General features: G+C 39.7%; 2 protein-coding genes and 3 pseudogenes across 3 annotated transcripts; 4 read left to right on the top strand and 1 right to left on the bottom strand.

Moving 5' to 3' along the window:
* LOC145483042 (BTB/POZ domain-containing protein 6-like) lies at positions 1-1596 on the top strand. The gene has a single exon (XM_081461662.1). The coding sequence runs from the start codon at positions 206-208 to the stop codon at positions 1541-1543; it is 1338 nt and encodes a 445-aa protein (XP_081317788.1). The 5' UTR covers positions 1-205; the 3' UTR covers positions 1544-1596.
* A 4343-nt stretch (positions 1597-5939) lies between these two features.
* LOC145483041 (BTB/POZ domain-containing protein 6-like) lies at positions 5940-8262 on the top strand. Its single transcript, XM_081461661.1, has one exon. It carries the CDS (start codon positions 5946-5948, stop codon positions 7269-7271), a length of 1326 nt encoding a protein of 441 aa, XP_081317787.1. The 5' UTR covers positions 5940-5945; the 3' UTR covers positions 7272-8262.
* Positions 8263-12074: 3812 nt separating this feature from the next.
* LOC145482321 (BTB/POZ domain-containing protein 6-like) lies at positions 12075-24228 on the top strand (annotated as a pseudogene).
* Positions 14955-16302, top strand: LOC145483040 (uncharacterized; annotated as a pseudogene).
* LOC145480402 (uncharacterized) lies at positions 21355-23284 on the bottom strand (annotated as a pseudogene). Its single transcript, XR_014048513.1, has 3 exons — positions 23116-23284; positions 22842-22924; positions 21355-22626 (listed from the first exon to the last, which is right to left on the bottom strand). The product of XR_014048513.1 is annotated as an uncharacterized LOC145480402 (transcript).
* Positions 24229-24553: the final 325 nt, after the last annotated feature.

Genomic DNA, 24553 nt, shown 5'->3' with positions numbered 1-24553 from the left:
CTTAAGAACAGTTAAGAAAAGCAGATAAGGTCCGAAAACTAGGCCTCGTACTCCCTCCGTCAAATGGGGTGAGGGGAATATGGATAGAAAATTGAGCCCGCGATATGGAGTAGTTATACTCACGTGACGTTAGCGTGACACCGTCGTAAACGAAAGTTCCATCTCGGAGAACTGTTTTATCAAACTCAAACTTAACAGCCCAAGGATGTCTCTCGATGTGTCCAGTAAAGATCTTTGGAGTGCGACTAGTAGACGTACAATCAGAGAAAGATGTCAATTTATGTTTAACAACGAGCTCTTGAGCGATGTGAAATTTGTCGTTCGCGACTCTGAAGGCGGAAGTGAAAGTATGAAGAAGATTCCAGCTCACAAGTTCTTGTTGGCGATCAGTAGCCCAGTATTTTATGCCATGTTTTACGGTGAACTGGCCGAGAAGAAAGATTCAATCGCCATCTCTGATTGCGATCATAAAAGCTTGTTGGAGTTGTTTCGTTTCGTGTACAGCGATGAAGTGAACTTGAACGCAGACAATGTCATGCAAGTGCTGTATTTGGCCAAGAAATACATGCTTCCTTCCCTCGCTGACAAGTGCACAGAGTTCCTTGGAGAAAACTTGGATGCGTCAAACGTGTTCCATGTGTTGCCAGACGCACAGAAGTACGAAGAGAAAGATCTTGTGGATCATTGCTGGGAAGTGATCGATAAACAGGCGGACGAAGCTGTGAAATCGGACGGTTTCGTGACAATTGAGAAATCAGTGCTGGAGGCATTAGTCGAGAGAGATTCGTTGAATATCAAAGAAGTGGAATTATTCAAAGCTGTCGATTCCTGGGCTAGAAAGAAATGTGAAAAGCAAGGCCTAGCAGCAGAAGGTTCTGTGAAAAGAAGGATTCTAGGAGAACGGATCGTTAAAGCAATTCGTTTCCCAGTGATGGAACAGAAGGAATTCGCCGATGTCGTGCTTGACTCTGACATCCTTACAAAGAAAGAGTTAAGTGACATGATGAAGTACTTTAGCTCTTTACTGATATTTCCGGAGTGGTGCTCTGAGACCACAAGACGTGGTCGTCAGCGAATCAGCAGGTTTGGGTCTGGGAGCAAATTGAAAGGGTGGCATCATTCTGCCTTAAATCCACACTCACTAGTTGTTTCGGTAGACCAAAACATAAATTTGTTTTCAGCACGGCTATTTGGAAGCGAATATAATGAATATTCAGTGACACTTAAGGTAACTGATTCCAATGGTGTTGCTCTGGCAACTAAAACAGGCACTTTTGTGTCTGAACTAATGCAAAATGAAGGAGAAGGGTATCACGGCTTTGATATCGTGTTTAAGCCTCCAGTTGTTTTACAGGCGGGGAAGAAGTATTTTTTGGAGGCTTCCATGGATGGCCAACGATCCTGGTATGGGCAGGGTGGCTTGTCCCATGTAGAGCATGCCGGAGTAACATTTTCCTTTGAAAACAAGGTTGGAGCGGTAGAATTTATAAATACAACTGTTTCAAATGGGCAATTTTCTGAATTTGAATTCGCAATAAATTAAGTGTATGTCCTCATATGTGTGAGGTATCGACTCAGAATAGAAGGTTTGCTCTTTTTCCAATGTCAGTAGTCCTAAGGTCTTAAAGATTTAGTCTAAATCATTGCAAATAAACTGATGATTTTTTAAAAATAAAACATATCTGTATTTCAGCTGCATTACTGATGAGCTGTAGGAGGCGTTTTTCTGTAATAAATAAAAGTAAATTACTCTGAAATTATAAAGACGTCTAGCTACTTCAAGCGAAAGAACAACCTTTTATTGAGAGGCCGGCCTTCTTGGTTCAATGAAAATGTTGCTACATTTCGGTGCACATCGTCCCGACTAGCTGTCCCTGGGTCTTCGAGGATGTGGTAACTCCAGCTTTGCTTAGATACTTTGCGATTTTGTGCAATGAAAGTGATCGTTGTGGTTCTCCGTGACAAAACAAAATTTGACATTACAAATCAAGAATGCCTTGTTCAGCAAGTGACTCACTCGGAGGAGAGTAATCTGGGAGTGGGGCGTGGTTAGAACATAAGAATACTCACTCACTTAACGGTTTCTGTGCCACTTTTTTGTTCTTAGCACATTTTGACGTCATCTGTGATCTGTTACTGAACATACGCCCCGCGAAACTGCCAAGCTGTTAGACTGGTGTTCCGTCAAGTGTCGGTCAGAGTTAAGGGTGAGAATGTCCAATTATTTTATGTCTGCAGACACACGGTACTTCTAATTACCTAACGCAAGCACTCACCTACAATTTTCCAAAACTTTTATTCTAATTACAACTTTATTGCTTGCCGTGAAAACAATCTTATTTTCCGTGTTTGACATTACATGCGTATCTTCGACTGAATAGGCAAATCCCCTCTTGCAAAAGCAGCGATGTTTTTAAACATTAGAGAGTTCAAGCATGACAAAGTTACGGCAGGCGGCAAACGGCAAAGATGACCTCTGATTTTTTTTCCTTTTCTTCTGATCCTTAAATAAATCACTTAAAAATAGAAAAATGTCTCCTACTATTTACCGCAAATACAAATATTTTCACTCCACTGTACAGACAGCTGAAGACAGACGGCAAAAGTTTCATTTTTGCCGTTTGCCGTAAACGTCATGCTTAACCTCTGTTCTCGCTGATCGACGTGTGTACGTTACCAACTTACCAACTATTCAAAGCTGTCGATTGCTGGACAAAGAAATGTGAAAAGCATGCAAGACATTGCAGCAGAAGGTTCTGTGAAAAGAAGGATCCTTGGAGAACGGATCGTAAAGGCAATTCGTTTCCCTGTGATGAAACAGAAGGAATTCGCCGATGTCGTGCTTATGACTGGGTTATTCTCACAAAGAAAGAGTCATTCGGCATGATGATGTATTTTAATTCTGAGCTGAGGTTTCTAGTGGCGTTTACAAAATCCACAAGAACCGGTTGTCGTCAGCGACTGACCAGGTTGGGGTCAGAAAAAATATGTAGAGGTTGAAGGTATTTTTCTTCCTGTTCACTTGTTGTTTTGGTCAAAAAACAAAACAAAACAAAAAACAACAACAACAACAACAACAACAACAACAAAAACAAAAGTGTATTCAGTGAGCTTATTTAACAGCGAAAACAATGAATATTCAGTCACACTAAAAGTAGCTGATGTCAATGGTGTTGTTCTAACATTTAAAAATGTCAGACATAAACGTGCTTGTTTTAAAATACAGGCACGTTTATGTCTGGACTTATCCAGAGTGAAGCACTAGGACCGATGCAGGTACAGGACGAACTAATTCTCAAAAAGGATAGATTTCTGGATTTGAATTTACATTGAACTAAATATAAGTCGCAATTACGTGCTTATTCGGAATGTCCTGTTTTCATTGGAAGGTGATGCGTAGACCCGGTGTATAAGGTTTGTAACTTTGCCAATAAAGAAGTCCCTAGATCAGTGCTCAAAAGGAATATCTAGTCCATAGCAGGCTTCTTGGCCATTGCAAACAAATGACTGAAGAGAAAAATAATGAAATATATCTATATTCCAGTTAATTCATGAATTTAAGGGGACGTGGATTTCGAGTAAATAAAAGCAAATAACTTTCAAATAAAGTGGTCCTTTTACTTTCGGTGATCAAAAAGCTTGTCAAAATTCTAAGGTATTAAACAAAGTTTTATTGAAGCGAAAGGTCTGGACACTAAACTTCAACGGAGATACTTTGCAACTTCTTTGCAATGCAACTGGTCATTGTGTTCATTGTGATGCTCTTTGAGAATGTCAAATGTTATTTTATAGATCGACATTGGCTCCGCCCCCGGAGCCTAATGTAGCAAGGGAGCGTCGCCATTCTTCCATCCCCTCCTCTTCCCTCTCGGTTAATTTTTTTTTCTTTCGAGGAAGAAAGACAGGTTACAAATCACATCCAAATGGCGTTTGATTTTGAGGAAATTCATTCGCAACTAGCCTCATTGAAGTTTATTGCATGAGTGTATGGGCTATACTTAATTTACGTGCAAGAAAATAAGAAATGAACCGAGAAGATTTGGTATGCGGGCGGTGAGTACATAAAAAAATACAAGACGGGAAGCTCAAATCATGCTGAATTCCATGTGGTGCTTTAATTACTTCCAGGTGCCAAGGGTGACAGTAAAATTAATGCTAAACTAGCATTTAATATCCATTTAATTTTCATAGGAAAATTCCAGATTAGAGCGGATTTTGCCAGATTTGCGACCAGCTTAGCTACCCTTTGAATGCTGTCAGTTCTTACTGATGGGATGCATTTCCACCTTTCAGTCCCAACCTAAAAGTGTTCATCAAACATTAAATGAATGGATCTTTCTGATTATCAAGATTGCAACAGTTCCAGCACCCAAAAATTGTTGATCAGCATTTTATTTGCCCTAAAGGTCAGTTTTGCAACTTAGAAAAATCAGCTGAGAAACTGATCACCCAGATGAAGTACATGACCTTACACAGAGCAAGAGAGCCACTGGCAATTAACTTCATGGGTCCTTTATGATAAGGCTAGACTTTTTCCCGTTCTCACTGCTCTCATCTGATCCTAAATTTAGTCCTTTCCTTTGTCTTTTTCCTGGTCAATTTTCTTGTGTTCTATTCTATGTCTAGACACTTTGCCATCGCGGTGCCTCTCTCGTCCTCTCTACCGCCTAGCAGACCTGGTTCAAATTGGGGAGAGAGGAGTAGCAGAACTTTAAATTGAACGCAAACAAAACATGGGGGAAGAATCACTGAGGATAAACTAGGCTTAGAGCAGACTTTTTACCCTAAAATGTACTTACCAGTCTCTAGAGAAACTAACTTTATACCAATATGAAGAAATTTGAACGTTGAGAAAATAGATTGCTAAAGAATCGTTACATGAACGCAAAACTGCGTAGCCTTTAGTCTGGCGATAAAGCGCTGTTGGACGTTAGGGCAAAATTTCTAACTATTTTACATAAGCAGACACTTGCGTTCAATTTCAGTTTTCAAAGTACTTATTCTACTAATTAGAATTTATTTGTTTGTGGATAATCTTGTTTTTAGTGTTTGACATCACAAAGAGAACTAAGACTAAATCTTCCAATCTCCCTCTTGCAGAAGTAGCTGATGAGTGTATGTTAACGAATTGCTTATTTCACGTAATCAAGACAGAACAAAGGTTACTTAAGTCTGCCAGAATATCGCAAAACGTTTTTTAAGTGAAATTTATAGCGCACCAGGTAAAGGTCGATCAGTTTTGGTGCATTGAAAGACGGGAGTCTTTGAACCTAACTTGATCAAAAATGATGTAAAGTTTATATGAAATATTTCATATATGAACTGCGGTTATAGATGAAAGTGAAGAATGATCATCGCAGTTAATTTTCCAATTTAAGCAACTGGAAAGAAGAAGCCTGAAAAAAATCAGGGCTTCAACGGGATTCGAACCCGTGACCTCCGCGATACCGGTGCGATGCTCTACCAACTGAGCTATGAAGCCACACATTGGGAGCGAGGTCAATTAATTGAGTTCATGTCTTCCCGTGAGGTGTGAAATGATGTAAAGTTTATATGAAATATTTCATATATGAACTGCGGTTATAGATGAAAGTGAAGAATGATCATCGCAGTTAATTTTCTGCAGTTAATTAACTGCGATGATCATTCTTCACTTGGATCAAAAATGTCGCTTAAATGGACAGCAAAAATGTAGTAAAACTTAAAAACCAAATACATATAGAAACAATAATTTGCACACATTTTTATCATAAAAATATCTGCTTCACTGGGCCTCTTGCTCGGTCAAGTTTGAAGACTGGGGAATATGGATACAAAATTGAGCCCGCGATGAGGAGCCGTAGACATGGGTTGGACATGCTTGACGGTAGCGTGACTCCGTCGAAAACGAAAGCATCTTAGTAGAGATCATAAGTTTTATCAAACTCAAACTTAAAAGTTCAATCATGTCTCTCGATGTAGCAAGCGGAGATCTTTGGAGTGCGACTACTAGACCAACAATCAGAGAAAGATGCAACTTCATGTTAAACAACGAACTCTTGAGCGATGTGAAATTTGCCGTTCGAGACTCTGAAGGCGGAAGTGAAAGTATGAAGAAGATTCCAGCTCACAAGTTCCTGTTGGCAATAAGTAGCCCAGTATTTTATGCCATGTTTTACGGTGAATTGGCCGAGAAGAAAGATTCAATCGATATCTCTGACTGCGATCATAAAAGCTTGTTGGAGATGTTTCGCTTCATGTACAGCGATGAAGTGAACTTGAACGCAGACAATGTCATGCAAGTGCTGTATTTGGCCAAGAAATACATGCTTCCTTCCCTCGCTGACAAGTGCACAGAGTTCCTTCGAGGAAAAGTGGATGCGTCAAACGTGTTCCATGTGTTGCCAGAGGCACAGAAGTACGAAGAGAAAGATCTTGTGGATCACTGCTGGGAAGTGATCGACGAGCAGGCGAACGAAGCTGTGAAGTCGGATGGTTTCGTGACAATCGAGAAATCAGTGCTGGAGGCATTAGTCGAGAGAGATTCGTTGGAAATCAGAGAAGTGAAATTATTCAAAGCTGTCGATTGCTGGTCCACAAACGAATGTGAAAAGCAAGGCTTAGCAACAGAAGGATCTGTGAAAAGAAGGATCCTAGGAGAACGGATCGTTAAAGCAATTCGTTTCCCTGTGATGGAAGAAAAGGAATTCGCCGATGTCGTGCTTGACTGTGATGTACTGACAAAGAAAGAGTCATTCGATATGTTGAAGTATTTTAATTCTGTACTGAAGTTTCCAGTGGGGTTCACTGAATCAAGAAGAGCTGGTTCTCGTCATCGAATGACCAGGTTCGGTTCAGGAAAAATGTATAAAGGTAGGGGGTGTTCTTCCGGTTCTGATTCACTAGTTGTTTCGGTGAACAAAAATATAAAGCTGTATTCAGTACGTCTATTTGGAAGCGAAAACAATGAATATTCTGTGACACTAACGGTGACTGATTCCAGTGGTCTTGCTCTGGCAACTAAAACAGGCACTTTCCTGTCTAAACTTATCCAGAGTGAAGGAGAAGTGTATCACGGCTTTGATATCGTGTTTGAACATCCAATTATTTTAGAAGCAAAGATCAGATACTGTTTTGAAGCTTGCATTAGGGGTCAACCTTCCTGGTACGGGAAATATTGTCCGTGTGTTATAGAACATTCTGGGGTAACATTTGCTTTCTACGATTCAGGAGCAGGGCCAACAACTAATGAGGAAGGACAATTTTTAGAATTTGAATTCACTTTGAACTAGATATAAGTCGCAATTACGTGCTTTGTTATATGAAATTAAATGTGCTGTTGTTCATTCAAATGTAATGCGCACCTGTATACTCGGAATGTAAGGTTTGTGACTTTGTCGATGTTAAAGATGATTTCCAATACTGCGCACCCTCCAGAATTTGTTTGCGTTTTTTGTCTTCTTGATGTAAGACGTCACAAAATGTAACATTTCGCAACTAGTTTCAACCGCCATTATGGTTGCGAAGCTTTATGCTTCGTTCTTTCTCACTTGATGACACAAATTCACACCTGGAAAAATCAAAGAAACTGCTGGAAAATTAAAAAGAATTTAAAATGCCCCATAGATAAGGTAAGAGGTTCGTAACGAATAGCATTGATTCCTATTCCATCGAGTGAGACTCACAAACATTGGGGTCCTGAGACTACGCAGTACGGACTGAAAATCATCTTTAAAAGTCCTTAAGTTACTGCTCAAAAGGAATATTTGGTCCAAAACAGGCGTATTGGCCATTGCAAACAAATCATTGAAGAGAAAATAAACTCAAATTCGACACATGCACTTTTTAGAGATTCAATCAAGGAACATTATAAATGTCACCCGGCCTCTGTGGCGAAAGACAAACGTTAACCCATCTTTTTGTTACCGGTTCTGAAGCTCAGCTTTTTTGGTCTCTTGACTAATTAGTGGAACTCCAAATACGGAGATACGATCACTCTCGATAAAATGAAATACAGTCAAACCTGTATTAAGCGGACCCCATATCAAGCGGACACCCTCTATTAAGCGGACAGCAGTGTAAGTCCCATTTTTTCCCCCACATTTACTGTAAAAAAATACCTGTATTCAACGGACACCTCTATTAAGCGGATACGGACACCTTAACCTTTTGTGGTCATTTTTATTGTTAGAAACTTGTATAAAACAGACACTGCAAATAGAATGCCTGATTTTTTTGTCCACGTTTTAGTAGATTGGTCATTTAAGTTTGCCAACAAACTGAGCTGTCACAGAAATGCAATATTTTAATTTGTTATTCGGTTGTTAAACCTTCACGTGGTTCGTCGATCAATATAAATACGGTTAGTGTATACTTAAATCTCTCTACATCATACACTTGTAATCTTTTATGGAAATACAGTATTTCAGAGTTATCGACTGTTCACAAGAATGCTAACTGACCCTTTCAAGGTCTTTTAATACTGACGGATTTTAATACCCTTTTAAGACGAATTCCGAGGGGACATGTTTTCAGTGGTCACCCTGTGGACACTAGCAAGGGCCGCCTAATAAAGGTTTGACTGTAATATATGTTGTAACTGATAACTTAGCTCGTCGTCTTGGCTTAAACTTCTGCAGATTATAGCCAAATATTATTTATAAACTGCTTCAAGGAAGGAGGAAGAGTTTTATCTGGATTCCTTCTTAGAGAAATAAAATTAAAGGTGAGAAACATAAATCTAAGTCACAAATAAAGTCACCTATTGTAGCTACCGTCCTATATGAACGTGATGTAAGATATTAATAAATTGGAAATAATGTTAGTAATGTAAGTTTTGTTAGTATTGTAACAATACTAACAATACAACTTACGATTTAAAAATCGTAAGTTACGTTAGCACTGTAAGAATAGAGTAGGTAATTTTTGGATGTAGTGTAATGTTATTGTTGCAATAAAAAAAGAGAAAATAAAATATATCAATGTTCCAGTCAATTAACGAACATTACACCCGCTTTCAGTGTTACGTGCATAGGCGACATCTTTCGACATCCTATCATTCAACATGCCACAACCCTGGCCAAAAGTCCTTGGGACACTTGACAAAATGCCAACTGGTGACTAAATACAATGACGCAAGAGACCGCAAACGACAATGCTGCCGGTTTACGTAGGATCTGCAAAAGATCTGATCAGGTAAAATAGAAACAACACTGAAGCATGGTTGATTATTAAGTAGAAACGACATGATAGAGTCCAAACTGAAAGTAAAGAATTGCAACCGTGGACAGCTGTATAGACCTTGTTGTGTCTCGTAAGCGCAGTGTAGCAAGTAGAGACGTAACCATTATTATTTTTGAAGTGGGAAGTCAATTTTCAGAACCACCCTCCCCCCCAAAGCAATGTTGGAATAGCGAGTCTACTTTGGATGAATCAACATCACTATTGTGTTGAGGGTGGGGAGGAGGAGGTGGACAGAAAGACCATATTGTGGCAAAAGTACAAAGCGTCCCAAGACTTTTGACCGGGACTGTATGTAAACGGCTGAAAGACGGTTTAAATATGAAACGTTATTAGCGGAAGAAATGACAAATAAATGATAATTACTGACCTGAAATGGCTGAAGAAGATTGCGGACTGCGTGTTTCCCGATTTACGAGAAAAATTAAACGATTTGAGTGTAGTCGATCGGCTCTAAATAGTTACCTCCGGTAAAATTGGGCCGCTATCGCTTTTAATAATCGTTGTTGTGATATTTGCAAAATGAAAAAGTTCAACGTTAAGGAACTGTTTGTTACTCAGGCCTGCCTACACGTTTTACATTACATGTATCCGTACTTGTCTTCCTTGTGCTGTAGTCAAAAACGGCAAGATAATTTTGTTTGGTTAAAAATGAGGTATAGACTGAGCGAAACACTTGAGCCTGCGGTACGTAAATAAATACTTAATTAATTAATCCTAGTGGTGATTACTGATTGTTTTCTTTTTCTATCAAGAAACCATTTACCGAATGGTAGCATTTGTCTTTCCGTTTCTTGTGTTAAAAAATCGTTTGGAGCCTTCAATCATTCGTTTATGTCGATTGCTTTCGAACTCACAATATCACGTAGGTTTGTGAAGGAAAAACCACGAAGACTTTCCCTGAATCGAATCGCTAAGGAAGAACCATAAGTATTTTCCTTACAATGAAAAAAATCGTTCTGCCTTCTACCTATTGAAAATAACTAGTTGACACGCTGCAAGCGACTGTAAAACGGCCTTAGACGGCTGATGTTCGAAACCCGGGGAGGACTCCTATATGAAAAGGTCGGAGATGCTCGTCGTTTCGCGTACAAATCAAGGATTCTGGTCTCACTTAGGGTGTTGATGACGAAACGTCACCATTTTTAGCCGTCAAAGTATCCTTTAGGTGCACTCGAGGAAATAATGATAAACGAAACGCTCTCATTTAAAGTGGTACTATGACGAAAATCGCATCTTTCCTATCGCAGCCATTTTAAAACATAAACAAGTAGCATGTGTGAGAAGAAAAATGCTGTTTACTATGTTCAAATATCTCTTTTCGTTCCAGGGATATTCAAGTTTTTTTAATATGCAAATTAGCCCAGTGATGACGCCGTAAACTCAACCAAATTTTGATCAAATGCGATGAAAAAAGATACCTCAGCCAATTTGTATCAGAAATGTTTGATTCTTTGCAGTAAGATTCTACTAAATGTGCTCCACAATATGAGCTTAACAGTTTGGTTACCATGGCAAAATACTGGGTTCAGAATCTCGCTAATATTAAAGGCGTTTCTGGCTACCTTTGGCATTCCATTTTGATATTTGCAAATGGTGCCTCATATGCATGATCCAGCGAGCATATAAATATGTTAGCTCAAGTTTGTGGCCTCGTTTAATGGTTTGCGAGCTGAAAATCACTAACATATTGAAATTAAGTGGGTGGGGACTGGAAAAAAGTGAGTTGCCATGGGAACAGAATTTTTTATAGCCGTAGGTGTGTTTCCTGTAGAACTATTATCCTACCAAGTTTCAATGGTCTGCGCTGCAAATTGAACAAGATACCTCTATTCATATACTTGACATAAAATTGGGTTGAATGTATGACGTCATCAGTCATCTCATTTGCATATTTTACACATTTTTTAAACCTAATATCTCCAGAACTAATGCAGATATTTGCAAACAGTAAACGGCGTTTTTATTCTATGTGATACACCTAGAAAATCGAGTGGGAAAAATGTGATCATAATACCACTTTTATTTCTGTTTTCAGGCTTGATTTCCGCTGATCTCGCGAGCACGCGAGTCGGGTCTAAGAGTGCACGCTTGGTCCTTTCTTGAACAGTGGCTAGTGATCGAACCTCTTCCGTTTTAAGTGGTATCTTTTAGGGGTCTAATGAAGCTCAAGCAACGTCCACATTACTCTCTCTTAGGAGTTAAATTCATATTTTCCGACGAGCATCCCTTGCCTTTTCATATGGAAGTCCCCGCCCCCCGGGTTTCCAAATGTCTAACGGGAAGTGAAGGAGTGAAGGAGTGAAGGAGTGAAGGAGTGAAGGAGTGAAGGAGTGAAGGAGTGAAGGAGTGAAGGAGTGAAGGAGTGAAGGAGTGAAGGAGTGAAGGAGTGAAGGAGTGAAGGAGTGAAGGAGTGAAGGAGTGAAGGAGTGAAGGAGTGAAGGAGTGAAGGAGTGAAGGAGTGAAGGAGTGAAGGAAAGAAAGCTTGAGGCTTGATATTTGCCTTGTTCATCTGTTTTTGGATGCTATATAATTAACAGGCAATAGGACTACACGCTTATCCGATTTGGAAATAATTGGATGAGAAAAATTCCGAGGACTGCCAAATTGGACTCCGCCTCCGGCCTCGGAATTTTTCTCGTCCAATTATTTCCAAATTGGACAGCGTGTAGTCCTATTACATATACTAACAGCGTAAAAATATTTGCCCCACTGGGCCTCGTACTCGGTCAAGTTCGACGGAGATATGAATACAAAATTGAGCCCGCGATGTGGAGTCTTCATACTTGCGTGACGTTAGCGTGACACTTTGGGTCGCCGAAAACGAAAGTTTCATCTCAACCAAAGAATCGATCTTAAGTTTTATCAAACCCAAGCTTAATCATTCAGTCATGTCTCTCGATGTAAGAAGTGAAGATCTTTGGAGTGTGACAACTAGATGTACAATCAGAGAAAGATGCAAGTTCATATTTGAGTTATTTTTTTGTAAAAAAAAATACCTCTTAGTCGGCGCGTCGGGTATGTTATGGACGGGTTAATGGGTGGGTGAGTGAGTGAGTGAGTGAGTGAGTGAGTGAGTGAGTGAGTGAGTGAGTGAGTGAGTGAGTGAGTGAGTGAGAGAGTGAGTGAGTGAGTGAGTGAGTGAGTGAGAGATGTATGTATGTCACACCAATCAGATTGGATCTACTATGAACAGCCAACCAAATTTCTTGTTGTAAAGGTAAATGGTATGTGAGAAACACAAGGTATGTATAAACACAAGGACTTTGGTAATTGAAAAATATAGACTGACGTGTATGTTGCCGGTTTGTGATTTTTAGTCCGGTTTGGAGGGGAGTGTGACAGTTACATACGTACATTGGGTTGTTTTAGAGTGCATAATTTTCAGCGTAATGGTGGCTAGTTATGAACGAGATGAGTCTTGAGTTTTGAAGCAGCTCATGAGTTAGTAGTAGGCAAATGGCACGAGATATTTTTATTTTTAATTACAAAGGGTAACTTGATACTTTTGTTTTTCACAAGGAGTTAATTCAGTTAGAGGTCACGAATCGTCGGTTCTAGTTCTTAGGACGTTTTAGAGGAGACGAGACTATTTAGATTTGAAGCATTTCTAACGTTTACAATAGTAAGTGCAGATAACGATTGTTTTGTTCTTGTTGCATGCAAATATAACGAAATATTTTTATTTTTTAGTTACAATGGGTAATTTGACACTCTTGTTTTTCACAAGGTATTAAATTCAATTAGAGCTGACGAATCGTCACCACTTGTTCCCGCGAGATTTTTGCTATTTTTAGTTGCAAATGGTAACTCGACACTTTTGTTTTTCATATGGGAGTAAATTCAATTAGAGCTTACAAGTTATCGGCTATTGTTCCCAGGATATTAAACAAAAAAGAAGCTTTCATTTCTAGAGTGTTTTTACGTCTCTGCAGTAGCAGTTTAATATTTTAATTTGATGGGCATTTTATGACATTCTTTTCAGTCCGATATTTTTGAAGGTAAGAAGTATGAAAACTGTTCAAATGTTCTTTGAAGACTGCGTGGCACCAAGTTAAAGTGCAATTTAATTAAATCAGATTTTCAACGTGTCAGAGAGTTTTTTACTCTTTCTTTCTATTTTCGGTGAAGAAAGTGTTATTGCATTATGTTGTGTAAAAAGGGTAAACTTACGACTCGTATAAAATGCGAAAAGTTCTCTTAACTTGAGTGTTTTTGAGCAAAAATTCCTCTTGAGGGTTCGGAAGGGTTATGTGATCGGTGAGTGAGGGAGTTATGCATGTGCGCGTGTCACACCAATCACAGTGTGGATTGTATCAAAGAACGAATCAAATTGCCTGTTAGAAAATAAGATGGTATCTACATTTATCTGGAGACGTGTCAGATTACTGTAATTTGTTCAGTCAAACATTTTATGGCTTTCTATTTAGTTATCTTACCATTACCGATGTAACATCGTATGCACATCATAAATTCCCAGTTTGTTTCTTGCTGTACATCGCAACCAAAAACACCTGTCAAATTAAGGTCATTCCTAACATTTGCATTGCACATCCTTACTGCGCATAATTTATGGCGTCATTAGCGCGCGCTCGTGCAAGCGCATATTGAAAACATGACGGATTTGCCTTGATATTGAGCTCTGTCAGTTGAAAAATGGCTCTAGCTCACCAACGAGCACGGGCATCCCAATTTTTGTTTTCCAGTCATTGTAATCAACTAATCATATGCTTTGCGTGAGAAAAGGCTGATCTAATTTCTATTGCTGAAAATTGAATAAATAAGAAAAATAGCAGATACACTGTGGTCTTTTCTATTTTGCAGTCGTTAACCACGTCAAGAAATTTGGTTCAAATTTTTAATCAAGGATTTAACTTTCTGCCTGAATCAAACTTAAAATGTTTATTAGTTTCCGACACAATGTATTGACTGTAGTTTAATGCGTGTTCTTATGAGTCTGAGTTCACAAAGATTGTACAATTACTGGGAATGCGTTCTTATAATAAGCATTAAATAATGCCAAAATGGGGTAATTTCAATGCCTCAGTGCTCCTTTATGAGCATGGATACCCCCCTCTTTTTATTTCAAAATTGAAGTTATCATATGACAAATATTCAGTGGACAAAGTTTGAACAAAAATCTATTGTCACTTTTATTTCAGAGGAATTACCTTAACCACATCATTACTGTAAACAGTTCCATGATTGCTCCTATCTCAGAGACGTTTAGTTCACAAAAAAATAACTCTTGCACGCCTTGCGTGCCTATGTTTAACAAAGAACTCTTGGGCGATGTGAAATTTGTCGTTCGCGACTCTGAAGGCGGAGGTGAAAGTATGAAGAAAATTCCAGCTCACAAGTTCTTGTTGGCGATCAGTAGTCCAGTATTTTATGCCATGTTTTACGGCGAATTGGCCGAGAAGAAAGATTCAATCGATATCTCTGACTGCGATCATCAAAGCCTGTCGGAGATGTTTCGTTTCTTGTACAGCGATGAAGTGAACTTAAACGCAGACAATGCCATGCAAGTGCTGTATTTGGCCAAGAAATACATGCTTCCTTCCCTCGCTGACATATGCGCGGAGGTCGTTCGAAAAAACTTGGATGCGTCCAACGTGTTCCATGTGTTGCCAGACGCACAGAAGTACAAAGAGAAAGATCTGGAGGATCATACTCCGATATCACGTTCCGCCATCTTGGATTGCGTGCTGTACCAAAACGAGGCTGGACGGGCATGCTTTCATTTGAAGCGCTGTGTGACAAGGGTTTTGAGTGAGATACCACGCAAATATGGCTAACGATCATTGTTGTGTAAATTGCTGTACCAACGACAAACGAAACGAAAGTGGAAAGAATTTGTCTTTTTTCAACTTTCCGTCAAACAAGACACAGAGATCTCAGTGGATTGCCGCGATAAAGCGAGATGAAGGGCCGCTTTTTAAGGTGAGTGCGACGAGCCATGACCAGCGAGTTGTCAAACGCACAAGTTCTACTTATGACCGATGTTAAGAGTTTCTAGATTTAAGACTTAGTTAGCCCGCTTCCTATTCATGGAATAATTAGTCAATACATATCCAGATAAAATGCAGTCAATTATCTAACCTAGATTACTCGACTGAAGCGCTTCTGGCCAGAGCTGTCAAACGCACGTGGTTCATTCACGTGGAACCGGTTTGTTTGTTTTCATTGGCTCGAAAATGGTTATCGATATTCTATGAGATTCTCTCTTGTTATCAGCATTTTAATGTGGAGTTTTAAACTTTTTTCCTAGGTCAAGAAAGGCTCTACTCTGGTGTGTTCAGCTCACTTCAAGCCAAGCGACATGTATAAAACTATAACAGGGCTTACACGTCTGAAAGCAGGAGCTGTGCCATCACAGTTTGCATGGACCAAGAGCAGTAAAGAACGCCCACAAAATAAACTACAAAACTTAAAAAGTGTGAACGAACAGCAAGCACAGGAGGAGCGACGACAATCTTTCGGTGATTCATTGTGGCAGGATGTCGAATTAGAAGAAGTGACTGAATCAGCAGTGGTGGAAGCCAGTGCTGGTGATGAGCCAATAGAAGAAACAGCTACAGATGAACTGGAAAACAAAAACATTCAGCCCGCCGAGCGGAGTGCAGAGGAACAAATTAAAATCTTGAAAGCCAAAATCAACGATTTAGAGCAGGAGGTGGAAGATCTCAAAGAATCAAAGTTTTGCGCTGAAAATATTTCCAAGAATTCAGAATTGCTGACATTTTACACAGGCTTTGTATCAAAAGAACGATTCGATAGCTTTTATAGCTGGGTTGAACCATATGCCAAAACTATGATAAAATGGTCCCAGATTCAGCGTGATCGAGGAAAAGAAAACTTCAAGCGAAGGCGTAGCAGTGGTAATTTTGCATTGTCACTCTATGACCAATTGTTTTTGTTTATGATAAGGCTAAGATTAGGATTGCTAGAGACAGACTTGGGAGTAAGATTCAATATTAGCACAAGTACTGTTAGCAGAGTTATTTTAACTTGGGTGAATTTCCTGTATACAATGCTTGGCCAATTGCCAATCTGGCCCAAAACTGCTCAGGTAAAAAATAGTATGCCTGACTCATCACGAGCCAGAGCTAACCGGAAGCTCAAAAATTCGCCAGGTCCGGTTGCTATGGGGTGATGTCATTTATCTGTTAGGTTGCTGTCATCGCAAGACTTTTGCGGTTCTATTGTGGTTAGCGATAATTGCTTTCAGTGAGAGTAATTGTGTACAAAAGTAACCTGGTTATTTTCAGATATGATCTGGCCACATAATTGATATTTTATAATAAATTTTCATAACGCGGGAATATTGCGCGGTCATATATAAAAAAAAGACTTCGACTTCGAATGAACCCGTCATCGGTCGTTGAAAACGGACACAAAACGAGATGTGCCTCTGAGTTAGAAGATATGGTGTCTCTCTGACGCATTTGTGTGAAATTGAGCCAGTTTCCAATCGAATCTGCCTTGAGGAGTTAAAGAAGGCGCGTGGGTTTTCTTTTCACGGGAAGGGAAACAAAGGAGCTGCCCTGACTATACATTTGGATTGGTTTTCGCTTAAACCATAAAACAGTTGTTGAAAACCAAACGAAACCGCCAGCCACGATTGATTTATACATGAATTCATTCACCCAAAAACGACGGAGAGAACCAGAAAGTGTTTTCAGGTTGCGCTGCCCGTGACCAACCTCCCAGAGCATCGAATCAAGACAACAGCTTCAAAACTCAACAAGTCAACCGCACCAAGTTAAGTCTTCCGATTAATATTTTATTTGTATCATAACTTACACCCATTGTCATGCTTTTAGATTGAATGGGGACTAGATAGCTACTAAAATGTTAAATCATTATTTTCATTCGTGGGTTAGACCCTAAACTGAAGTCCATGGTACACCAGTTTTCTGAAAGACGAATCCAGATATATAGTAAAATCACCATGTAGCTACATATTATAAATCCGCTTTGGTTTTCCAACGCAAACGTCCACGCAGTATTTCTACGTTACCGAGAACTACAGGATATTTTACAAAAACCACATAATTTTTCAGTAATGCGTGACACTACAGGAAACAAAAACAACAACAAAATCGTCATTTTTCCCTCGCTCGTTCATATCATACGAACATGTGACATATCCTTTTTCTGGTTCATCCAAGCTGAAGTCCATGCAATACAGTTGCTGAGAGCTTCGGAATATGTAACAAAATCGTGATATTGATTTTTCCGTCGTACGTGACATTATAGGAACATGTTACATATCCTTTTCTGGTTCACCCAGGCTGAAGTCCATGCAATACAGTTGCTGAGTGCTTCGGGATATGTAACAAAATCGTCATAGTTATTTTTTCCGTCGTGCGTGACATAATAGACACATGTTACATATCCTTTCTGGTTCATCCAGGCTGAAGTCCATGCAATACAGTTGCTGAGTGCTTCGGGATATGTAACAAAATCGCCATAGTTATTTTTCCGTCGTGCGTGACATTATAGGAACATGTTACATATCCTTTCTGGTTCATCCAGGCTGAATTCCATGCAATACAGTTGCTGAGTGCTTCAGGATATGTAACAAAATCGCCATAGTTATTTTTCCGTCGTACGTGACATTATAGGAAGATGTTACATATCCTTTCTGGTTCATCCAGGCTGAAGTCCATGCAATACAGTTGCTGAGTGCTTCGGGATATGTAACAAAATCGCCATAGTTATTTTTCCGTCGTGCGTGAGATTATAGGAACATGTTACATATCCTTTCTGGTTCATCCAGGCTGAATTCCATGCAATACAGTTGCTGAGTGCTTTATGATATGTAACAAAATCGCCATAGTTATTTTTCCGTCGTACGTGACATTATAGGAAGATGTTACATATCGTTTCTGGTTCATCCAGGCTGAAGTCCAGGCAATACAGTTGCTGAGTGCTTCGGGATATGTAACAAAATCGCCATAGTTATTTTTCCGTCGTGCGTGACATTATAGGAACATGTTACATATCCTTTTCTGGTTCACCCAGGCTGAAGTCCATGCAATACAGTTGCTGAGTGCTTCGGGATATGTAACAAAATCGCCATAGTTATTTTTCCGTCGTGCGTGACATAATAGACACATGTTACATATCCTTTCTGGTTCATCCAGGCTGAAGTCCATGCAATACAGTTGCTGAGTGCTTCGGGATATGTAACAAAATCGCCATAGTTATTTTTCCGTCGTGCGTGACATTATAGGAACATGTTACATATCCTTTCTGGTTCATCCAGGCTGAATTCCATGCAATACAGTTGCTGAGTGCTTCGGGATATGTAACAAAATCGCCATAGTTATTTTTCCGTCGTACGTGACATTATAGGAAGATGTTACATATCCTTTCTGGTTCATCCAGGCTGAAGTCCATGCAATACAGTTGCTGAGTGCTTCGGGATATGTAACAAAATCGCCATAGTTATTTTTCCGTCGTGCGTGACATTATAGGAACATGTTACATATCCTTTCTGGTTCATCCAGGCTGAAGTCCATGTAATACAGTTGCTGAGTGCTTCAGGATATGTAACAAAATCGCCATAGTTATTTTTCCGTCGTGCGTGAGATTATAGGAACATGTTACATATCGTTTCTGGTTCATCCAGGCTGAAGTCCATGCAATACAGTTGCTGAGTGCTTCGGGATATGTAACAAAATCGCCATAGTTATTTTTCCGTCGTGTGTGACATGATAGGAAGATGTTACATATCGTTTCTGGTTCATCCAGGCTGAAGTACATGCAATACAGTTGCTGAGCGCTTCGGGATATGTAACAAAATCACCACAGTTATTTTTCCGTTGTGCGTGACATTATAGGAAGATGTTACATATCCTTTCTGGTTCATCCAGGCTGAAGTCCATGCAATACAGTTGCTGAGTGCTTCGGGATATGTAACAAAATCGTCATAGTTATTTTTTCCGTCGTGCGTGACATAATAGACACATGTTACATATCCTTTCTGGTTCATCCAGGCTGAAGTCCATGCAATACAGTTGCTGAGCGCTTCGGGATATGTAACAAAATCGTCATAGTTATTTTTCCGTCGTGCGTGACATTATAGGAACATGTTACATATCCTTTCTGGTTCATCCAGGCTGAAGTCCATGCAATACAGTTGCTGAGCGCTTCGGGATATGTAACAAAATCGTCATAGTTATTTTTCCGTCGTGCGTGACATTATAGGAACATGTTACATATCGTTTCTGGTTCATCCAGGCTGAAGTCCATGCAATACAGTTGCTGAGTGCTTCGGGATATGTAACAAAATCGCCATAGTTATTTTTCCGTTGTGCGTGACATTATAGGAAGATGTTACATATCCTTTCTGGTTCATCCAGGCTTAAGTCCATGCAATACAGTTGCTGAGCGCTTCGGGATATGTAACAAAATCGTGATAGTGATTTTTCCGTCGTGCTGTTTCCAGAATCGGTCGGCATTTTTCGTAAAGAATTACATCATGTACTCGAGATTTCTATCGCTCTTGAGAGCTTTGACATAATTTTTGAGATAATTTCCTGACTGCCCATAACATTAGCTGATTTTCAAAGTGTCGGTGCACATGATCTTCGAATTCGAATACTAGAAAATTCAGATTATTTTTGGAATCGCTAAGCAACAAACATGTATACAGAGAATACCGTAAACAGGTTTCAATTAGGCTTTCCGCGGAAAATCTGAGAACATTTCTGACTCTCGGACATTTCTGGGCTGCTGTGCATAGTCTCTTCGCTTACTGAATAACAGTGATAACTGAGATTAGCGAAAACGTTTCTTCTATACGTGCTCCGTAGCTTTACAAGAGTAAGAAATGTATCAAAAAGTCTAAGTTTTAAACTGGCGTTTGCGCCCCAACCTAGAAAACACATTGTTTCAACGTTATTTTTTCTTTTAATCCAAATTCTTCACGTCAGTCGCGCGATTTCCCGAATCGCCGACTAGTAAAATGTTTTGTATCTTTCTGACACGATGGAATTGTCTTACAGTAAATATAATTTCACACTTTAGGATTATGACACATTCGTGCAAAACTTGACGCGTTTTGTGGAACATAAACGATCACCGACAGGGATATGATTACACTGGAATGTTGTAAGCCACTAGATATCCCGTGGAGATGTAGGACTAAAAGTTCTACATCTCCACGGGATCCCAGGTCTGTTTTTTGGTTGCTAAGAACGTCTGGCTCGTTATGCTTCAAAACCATTTACCCTAAAACCAGAGTCATCCTAGACTGTACTGAAATCAAGGTCCAAAGGCCTAGCTCTAAGGTTCTGAACTCAGAATTTTACTCTACATACAAGTCTCATAACACCTTAAAATGCCTAGTTGGTATTGCTCCTCACGGTTCTGTAACATTTGCAAGTTCTCTATATCAGGGAGGTATATCGGACAAAGAAATTACAAGACGCAGTGGAATTCTGTCACTACTTGAAGAAGGAGACGAGGTAATGGCAGATAAGGGTTTCCTGATTCAGGATTTATTGGAATCCAAAAAAGCTACTTTGACAATCCCTCCTTTCCTGTCTAGAACAAGGTCTTTGCAGTTCACCTCTAAAGAGGTTATAGAAACACAACAGATTGCCCGCCTTCGTATTTATGTTGAACGGGCAATTCGACGAATCAAGGAATATCAAATTTTTGACAAAGCTGGTTCAGTAAACCAAATTTGGACCATTTGCTGTCTTCTTACAAACTTTAGAGGTCCATTATATTGAACCTATAACTTGCCTGTTAGTATTATGTAGATGTACAAAATATCCATACCTCCCTCAAAAATGAGATTTTTCTAAGACCTCTTTCACCTTCCCCCTTCTGGTAACACAAACAATGTCCTCTACTTCCCCTTCGCCTCAAGGCATTTACAATCTGTTCTATGGGGGAGAGTATGGACATTTTGAGGAACTGCAAATTTCTCAGCAAAGCTTGGTTCAGTAATATGAAAGTTGTCGCAGTTCACAAGGTACTTACAAACAAGTGCCAAATAAAGTGCTGAAAGTTCATTGATGAAAGTTGTTTACATTTCGTGGTTTACACCTCTTCCTTTACAAAGCTAAAAATTTGGGGTACAGGTTCTACATATTCTTCAACAAATTATGCAGATTATGCCCCTGCTTTTTTTAATAGTTCAGGGAGGAGGTATTCAAAGTAAAACTTATCTAATTTCATCTTCATCTCTGAACAAAATTCTTCATCAATTCTCACTCTTTCTAAATGAAAGTCAGATTTACAATAGACATAAAAATCTACCCATTCACAGCCAGTCAACAACATCTGTCCCATGACCTGGTAGTAATAGCTATGTGTTTTTTTAAGTTTATAAACTCCATTTACACATTTTAGATAAGGCAACTCAGAGATTGACTCCTTAACAAGGCACTTGATTTCCAGCAGCCCCCAGGGATTGTTTTCAGAGGGATCATAGACTCTTCGATCTGGAGAGGCAGCCAAATGTGGGCAAGATGGGTTGATAACAATCCCGGCAGGGAAAACATTGCAATCTCCACTGTCAGCATAAGCAGAAGCTGCCTCTTCTTCAGTATTTATGCCATGCTTCATTGCTGCAGTTTGCACTGTCTTCTTCAGTTGCCTGACTGCCAGTGATTCAAAGTCAGCCCTTCGTTTACACACATCTTTAAATTTGCTGGAAGATAATCTCTGTGCCCTTAAGTCATGCCACTTCTGTGTGTCAGACTACTCCCTGGTCTCTTCCTCGTATAAGCAAGATTGTGCTAATGAGACACTGAGTCCTTCGATAAAGTTTTTTTCTTCCAAGGTGGGAACAAATGAATAATAGTTTCCAAGTGATGGCACATCAAACGCTGGTGGATTTTCTGGTCCATCAATGTTCATGTGAATTTTGGGATCATTTGTTGTGTTTTGGCGCTGCTGGTATGAGATAACTGAGCCAAAAGCTACTTTTCCCAGTTTACTATCCACAAAGTCTAATCTGTTAGTTTCGGGAATAATACTATTTATTTGCATGTCTTCATATTCTTTGAATATGTCTTTCAGGGAATCAATAATTTTAGGCTCCCCAAAATGTTCTGGAATGGGGTTGTACAGAGTGGACTGTACCCCATCTATCCTGCGTACTTTCTTTTTTGCTGGAGGATCACTGCTTGGAGGTTTTACCTGCTGCACTAGCACCTCTTGTACATTGCGGGGATTGATTCCTGCTGATCTCTGTGGAACATGCCATGTCTGTGGAAGACTTGTTTTGGGCATGGCAGGAGGAACACTTTTCAAACCACGTTTTCTGTAATGCTCAATGAGGTATACCAGCCCTATTGCATGATTGCAGAGCCCTGCTCCTGCCTCACAGCTGCATGAGGTACTGGTTATTTTAACTTCTACAGCCTTTGATATTTCAACCTAAAGAAAAAAATTAAAATGTGTTTTTTTTTCTGATTTGCAATGCGTGTGTGCTTTTTTATATTTTAACTCAATCACATTGATTGTTTTGTTTAATTGCTTAGCAGTTCAATAAACTAAAGCAAATTTTAAAAAATGTACACCTAAAAGGAAACTTAACACATTTTTGTTGGATTGGTACGAGCTCAGACGAAACAATAAGGTACTATCATTACCTGTACGCTCCATGGCTCTTCATTTTTTCGCTGGGATTTATAGCTTTTAGCTCTTACGAGGACTCCTGCGTCTTGAGGTTTTACTGGAAGTAAAATGTGACTATGGAAGTATACAACACTATAGCTTGAATCACAAGGGATTTCGATCTTCCAATATAGGCATAAACGAAGGAAAAAAACATGCCCCAAAAAGCATAAATTGCGTGAATCGCACCACTTTTCGAGTACAATTTCTCTCCCAGAGCAAAAACAACTCGACGGGACTGAAACTTACCTTCGACATCAAAGATGTAACCTTCGCAGAAATTACTATAGCCACGAGTAATCACTTTCTTTGGGACTTTTCCGTCCTTCTCGAGTCATTTCTCGATGAAAGATGAGTAAAAAAACGAAATATCTTTAAGAGATTTCGACCACGCGGCACTAACATGTCTTTCCTCCATATTGAAAAAGCAAACGTGGGGAATAACATGCCCGTCCAGCCTCGTTTTGGTGCAGCACGCAATCCAAGATGGCGGAACGTGATATCAGAGTATTGTTGGGAAGTGATCAATAAACAGGCGGACGAAGCTGTGAAATCGGATGATTTCGTGACAATCGAGAAATCAGTGCTGGAGGCATTAGTCGAACGAGATTCGCTGAATGTGAAGGAGGTGGAATTATTCAAAGCTGTCGATTGGTGGGCATCAAAGGAATGTGAAAACTAAGGCATAGAAGCAGAAGGTTCTGTGAAGAGAAGGATCCTTGGAGAACGGATCGTTAAGGAAATTCGTTTCCCTGTGATGGAAGAAAAGGAATTCGCCGATGTCGTCATCGACTGTGATAATCTAACAAAGAAAGAGTTAAGTGACATGATGAAGTATTTTAATTCTGTACTGAAGTTGCCAGTTGGGTTCACAGAATCCACAAGAGCTGGTCCTCGTCAGCGACTAACCAGTTTTCGACCAGGAAAAATATGTAAAGGTTGGGGGTATTCCTTATCCTGGTCCGATTCACTTGGTGTTTGTGTGGACAAAAAGATAAAGCTATATTCAGTGCGCTTATTTGGAAGCGAAAGTAATGGGTATTCAGTGACAATTAAGGTAAGTTATGCCACTGGTGTTGCTCTGGCAACCAAAACAGGCACATTATGTCTGAAGTTATCCAGAGTGAAGGAGGTGATTATCACGGCTTTGACATCGCGTTTGAGCCGCCAATTATTTTAGAAGCTGACATCAAATACTGTTTTGAAGCTCACATCCGTGATCCATTTTCCTGGTATGGGAGTGGTTGCCCATTTCGTATTGAGCATTCTTCTGGAGTCACATTTTTTTACAGTAACAGAACAGAAACAGGCACTACTTGTCGAAAAGGACAATTTTGTGAATTTCAATTTACACTGAACTAAGCATAAAGTAGGTGCAGTACTTAATACAGCCTTTTAAGGTTATGTCATGTCCAAGGCCACTTTCAATCACCTAGCGCTGCGGCATTGGGCTTTACAGTTCTTCTCTTCATGTAAATGCCTGGGCGAAGCACTTATGGATATAAATGATACTGCCACCAACATTTCCTATGAGAAAACTCAGGGTGTTTTTCATTCGCTTGGTGTAAACCATGCTTGGCATATTGGAAATTCACACTTCCCTATTTCTTGCCCAGTTTCGTCGGGTTTGTCCAAGTGAAGCATTTTGATCAAGTCTATTTTGATCACATGTACAAAGATGTGAAAA

The sequence above is a fragment of the Orbicella franksi genome, chromosome 3 (assembly GCF_964199315.1).
Source record: "Orbicella franksi chromosome 3, jaOrbFran1.1, whole genome shotgun sequence".
Lineage (NCBI taxonomy): Eukaryota > Metazoa > Cnidaria > Anthozoa > Scleractinia > Merulinidae > Orbicella > Orbicella franksi.
This window is presented reverse-complemented; position numbering and strand designations above follow the sequence as displayed.

What these genes read in the sequence shown, in the direction of transcription:
- LOC145483042 (XM_081461662.1), top strand. Translation starts at nt 206, where the DNA reads ATGTCTCTCGATGTGTCCAGTAAAGATCTTTGGAGTGCGACTAGTAGA.
- LOC145483041 (XM_081461661.1), top strand. Translation starts at nt 5,946, where the DNA reads ATGTCTCTCGATGTAGCAAGCGGAGATCTTTGGAGTGCGACTACTAGA.